Source organism: Nuphar pumila, chromosome 6 (assembly GCF_984573655.1).
Source record: "Nuphar pumila chromosome 6, dmNupPumi1.hap1.1, whole genome shotgun sequence".
Classification (NCBI taxonomy): Eukaryota; Viridiplantae; Streptophyta; class Magnoliopsida; order Nymphaeales; family Nymphaeaceae; genus Nuphar; species Nuphar pumila.
Window position 1 is genome coordinate 8,051,394 of NC_143254.1, and position 5,501 is coordinate 8,056,894.

At 39.5% G+C, this 5,501-nt stretch overlaps 1 protein-coding gene across 1 annotated transcript; it reads right to left on the reverse strand.

Moving 5' to 3' along the window:
• Positions 1-291: 291 nt before the first annotated feature.
• LOC149833819 (kinesin-like protein KIN-14S) lies at positions 292-4,680 on the reverse strand. The gene is made up of 11 exons (XM_090009222.1): positions 4,581-4,680; positions 4,367-4,446; positions 4,152-4,251; positions 3,731-3,997; positions 3,366-3,645; positions 3,088-3,249; positions 2,451-2,666; positions 2,308-2,345; positions 1,952-2,115; positions 1,380-1,493; positions 292-1,283 (listed from the first exon to the last, which is right to left on the reverse strand). The coding sequence occupies exons 1-11, from the start codon at positions 4,678-4,680 to the stop codon at positions 402-404; spliced, it is 2,403 nt and encodes an 800-aa protein (XP_089865348.1). The 3' UTR covers positions 292-401.
• Between the last annotated feature and the right edge of the window lie 821 nt (positions 4,681-5,501).

Genomic DNA, 5,501 nt, shown 5'->3' on the forward strand with positions numbered 1-5,501 from the left:
ACAACTTTATTTTATGTTCTTATTTTATTGAACTTATGATACTAAGAAGGTGATTACTTTGTATTCTTCTCTCTCAAAAGTAATACCTACTAACCCAAACTCAAGAGGTCCGGGTATTACAAAAAAAAATGCAAACCCATGAGGAGAATTGAATACTTTGCAGCAGCAGACTGCATGTCTTAAATTATCAAAACTCAAAATCAGCACATCAGACAAATACAAGTATATACTGAAATGTTTTGCACTAAAATTGTCACATGAGTTGAATGCTGGTCCTTCTTCTATTATTACATAAAACTCGTCGAGCTGAGCAGCAGACTGCATGTCTTAAATTATCAAAACTCAAAATCAGCACGTCAGACAAATACAAGTATATACTGAAATGTTTTGCACTAAAATTGTCACATGAGTTGAATGCTGACCCTTCTTCTATTATTACATAAAACTCGTCGAGCTGAACCCAGACTCCCCACTGTTTTGGTCTGTTGAATTTGGCTTGCGAAAGCATCTGAACAGCCAGAGTTCTGGCGCATTGGTGTGCTGAGGCCCGAAGCAATCTTCTTATGGACACTCGAGTAGAATCTGTTCAATGTCTGTGCATTTTTCAATCCTCTCAAATTGAGTGGACTTGCCAATAGCCGTAGGCATCGTGGAGAAGACACAGTTGGTAATGCTGGTGCCCATGATGCATGAACAGGAGAATTAAAACTAACAATCTTGTTGATGTTCTTACCATCAGGAGTGGCAACTGATGCACCTGTTGCTGGGGCCAAAGGCGAGAACAATCTTGAGTCCCGTCTGGGATTCTTTATGAAAGACAGCCTAGTACTTGTTCCCTTCTTCTGAATGAAGCTAATATTGTTGGTTGTTTTAGGTTGCACTGAGAATCTGCGGGATTCATGCTCCATTAAGGCAATAGAAACTCTCCGTCTTGGTTGTGCAACTTTCGGGAGCCGCATCACTGGATCTAGAGACGATATCGACACCCTTTTGGCTATCATGGGCAATTTTGTCAAGGGTGTGGTTGCGGCAGCAACTGTTGACGAATTTTCTTTGTTGTCTGAAGCAAGGGATGCAAAATTTCTTTCACATCTCAACTGGGATGAATGATATAAGGTGTTGGTGATGACTTTGCTTAGAGGTGCCCTCATCTTGGAAGGGAATAATGGTGGTCTCTCCAGCAGCTTCTTTTGATCTTTTGCAGCAGTGGCAGCAGCAACTTTGTTGTCCTGCTGGATCCTAGTTTTCCTCTCTTCTGCAAGTTGGGATTCGAGATGTTTTACCTGTGTAGAGAACACACTTGCAGGTGATGGACAATTTATAAGGCAAAATAAAAAGGGCTTTGGCTTTGCCATCCTAATCTGAATAGATGCGTTTACCTTTTCTTGGAGGTTCCTGCACATTTGTTCTCTTGATCTGAACTTCAGTTGCAGTGCCTCCAAACTCTCCTGCATTTTCCGTGATTCCTTCTCATCTTGTTTGAGCTTATCAACCTATTACAAAGCAAATTATCACTAAGAAAATTTTTAAGAAAGCACTTAAGTATTGCAAATTTCCAATGATAAAAAACTACACCCAAGTTTTTCAAATTATTAAAAACGCACCTAAAGATTTGTCCATTAATCAAGACCTGTTAGGACTATCACTTATCAAACTAGAGTGACAAATTTACATTTTACCCTCACAACACTAGTATGAGGGTAAATCTTAGAGAGAGAGAGTCTTTAAGTGTAAAAAGGATACGAAGTTGGATTTCAATGGCAGGGTGAAAGAAAATTCTGGATCTGATCAATCAACCCGAAAAAAATCCTTATGTTTTGAAAATTCTGAAAAGCTAGGTGCCTTTTTGAAAGTTCCCTAAACATCATTATTTATTATCAGCAATACCAATATTCCTACAGATTCACAAAAATGATGGTAGCATAGTCAATGCCAGTTCTCCAAAGGTTACCATTTGTTTGTACTTAAAAAGTTCATTCGGGTCCCAGTGTTTCCGGGCAGGCCCATGCTCTATTCCACGAACTCTGCTAGCAAAATTAAGAGAACAGACAGTCTCTCCAAAATCTGCAGCACTTGGACTGATCTGGACAAACATCAAAGTCTTGCAGTCTCCACCTACACACAATCAATTCATCCATAGCATCAACTGCTCAGGAATTTCTTTTCAATTTCAAATAGTATCAATGCCTGTTGTAGACAAGTAGTTGCTTAATCAGCAGAAGTGTGCGAACTTTTATGAGTTGATTATACAACGAAAAAACTAGACACTGGAACTGTTCAATTGACAGAATAGAATAAACTATTTACCTAGTGAGCTTTGCAGCAGATGGGTCAGCTTGGAGTTTCTATTTTCAGTTTTTGATAGCAGAAACAATACAGTTAGCATCTCCTTTGAATAGAGAAATAAAGAAATAATTACATCTATATCTTTTATGGTTTAAATAAGTTACCGATATGGCACATGTGTTGACTTGGTAGCAAGGGCAGAGATGACATCTCCAAGAGCAGAAAGGGACTTGTTGATGGACTGAGACTCCTTCAGACGTTCTCCTTGGACTTCAATCTTCCCCACACGCTCACTGCCTGCTAAATCTACCAGCCAGAGATAACTTCTAGTAGTATGCCCATTAATCGGGCTCTCCCCTTTCACGGTTACACGGACCAAACTGCATAGAATTACCATGTAGAGATTAGCACTACAAAAATGGTGCTTGCTCAATATAGTTCTGATGATGATCAGCTAATCAGGTGATATGTCAAATCACTGATAGTTTTTTTGGCATCTTCACCATCCATCACTTCCAACGTGGTCATCCACCATCTAGCAAACATTAGAGCCCGCTCTAATGTGACATCATCATCAATTGTCAGGCTGGTTGCTGTAGATTGCGACGATGGATAGTTGTCATGCTAAATGGCCGATAGTCAGTAATTTGGCACATCACCTGATCTGAGTTCAGTTCTGATGTGCAAGAACTGAGGCAGCATTGCAGCAGGAAAACAAAATCTTTACATATTGCTCTGTTAGTGAAAAAGAAAAGGTACCACCGTGACCATGATGATGAAGATGATAATGACAATGATTACCAATGAGACCGGCTACTAAGCTCATTTGCGCTTGTGGAACCAACAGCTCTGGCTCGACCTCCAGCTTGTAGTATATCCCAGACCTCTTTTGTATCAGAAACCGGAATTTCAATTAGACCTGGCACCTCGTGCACCCCCTCACCAACTTGCTTTATCTCCAGCCTGTTTGGTGTTTCACAAGAAAAAACTTCTAATGAGACCAAATTTACAAAAGCAATGAGACTTGTTAAAAAGAGCTCAAATAAGGTTCTCTTTTTAGTGGGAAATCCTTTGCTTACTTCTTTGTTGGTTGTGAACTTTCAGAATCAAGAAGGTCCCTGATTTTTTCATTATAAACCTCCAACATGCTCACGAACAACCTATATTTCTCAGTTTGACTCCTTTCCTTCGCTATACTGAACAGTTTCTCCAACGTCCTGTAGTTCACTCCTCTGTTCTCAGGAATGCCTTCCATTGTGAAAGTCTTTCCCGTGCCAGTTTGTCCATATGCAAATATGCACACGTTGTATCCATCTAATACTGATACAACAACTGGCGCTGTCTGTTCAAATACAGATTCTGAAAGCGATACCGTTTTAAATGTACCAATAACAGCAACATAGAAGGTGAAAGATACAATGAAACCTTTATTAACAAATGATACCTTGGCTATCGATGGGACCGAAAACATGGTCAAATTTGAATTTTTTCCTCGATGAATCGGAGGGAGAAATTATATCTAGCTCTGTATCTTGGGATGAATCACACTCAACAACAGAAGTGATGCCGCTCCCAATCTCCTCCGGGCTAAGAGGTCTACACCTACAAAAGACCCTGATATTCCCCTTAAGTTCAATCACTTCATTGTAGAGACTTTTCCTTATTTTGCTTTCTTCCAGATATTTCTTCTTTACAGTTTCGTATTTGGTTCCTAAAATAAGAAACAAGACCCCAACAGAATCAAATCAAAGAACTAGTCCCGTTTACTTTTTCCTTGAAAGAACCACGTATAGGAATAAATGAAAGGAAAATTTATAATAAATGAAAGGAAAAATTATAATGAATGAAAGGAAGAATTAGTGTACCCAAATCCTGAATCGCCAAAGAAATCTCGGTTATGGGGAACAATCCTTGGATGATTTCCTTTGCTTCTTTAGAAAATAGGGTGTGTTCCTTCTTCAAGATCTGAAGCAAATCACCGCTTTTGATAAACATATTTTCTTTTTATCTCTTTCAGAGATACCAGAAAGGCAGAACTCGACACGAAAAACCAAGAACTAGGGTAAAGGAGGAGACATGCCTGGAGTTTTTCATCAAGAGCGTGAAGCGCCGTTGATAGATGGGGTTTGCTTCCATCAATTAGGGCATCCGTGGAAGAATCTGAAAACAAGAAAACTCATGTAGGAGAGATTACCCAGAAAGAAAAATAAAAGCAAATATGAGAAACAAAACCACGAAGGGAAGGGGACAAAAAGGAAAATAGGAGATTGGTGTTGAGAGATTTCTTGTTTTACCTTGGTGGGTTGCCATGGGGAGGGTTGATGAAGGGCTGTGAGGCGAAGGTTCACCACCATGAAGATCTTCACTCAGGTTTTCTTCTGGTTGGGATGCCATAGATTGAACACGTTTGAGAGAGAGAGAGAGAGAGAGAGAGAGAGAGAGAGAGTTCTTTGCTTCCAACGGTACAAAATAAATGGAGTTTGAATTCGTTATCAGTCTCAATCCAGTCCGTCCATCTAAGAGACAGATCAAAGTTTATCGGACGGCCACCAAGTTTTATGGAGAGAGAGAAGGGTTGCCAACGGTACAAAATAAACCGGGTGATGTTTGAATTTAAACCATAATGATGTTTGGATCCAACCCATTTTTATGCCCAACACAAATGCTTCAATGTGATATATACTTGAACTGACCCAACCCTAAATTTAGTTCGGATCCAAACCTGTTTCATAGCCGACCCAAACAGATTTACACAATCTATCATTGAATTGACCCGGACACGAACTAGAGCCCCATTTGTTTTCAATCCATTTTCATGCTTGACCTGAACTTAAAACCCGTTTTGGACGCAACCAATCATATGAACCGATGGTAATCCCTAAACTAATCTGTACTCATGATGATGAATTTAAACGTCACTGGCATTAAAAGAAACATCATTAGGTTTGTCTTTCTAATTATTAACTTTCCTAAGTTCAATTAAATCATAAATCTTAATAGGATTCATTTTAATAATCCTGGCAGGTTTTAATTGCATAATTTGACGGGCACTTGATTATACCCAAACCTTTTTTGTTTTGATCCTACCAGAACAACAGCCATCCCATGTGGTAGAGAGATTCGATCCTGGGCCTTCAGCTTGACTAAGGACCCTGCTTATCACATGGGATACCACCTTGGTGGTATTATTATACCACCTCGGTGGTATTATTATA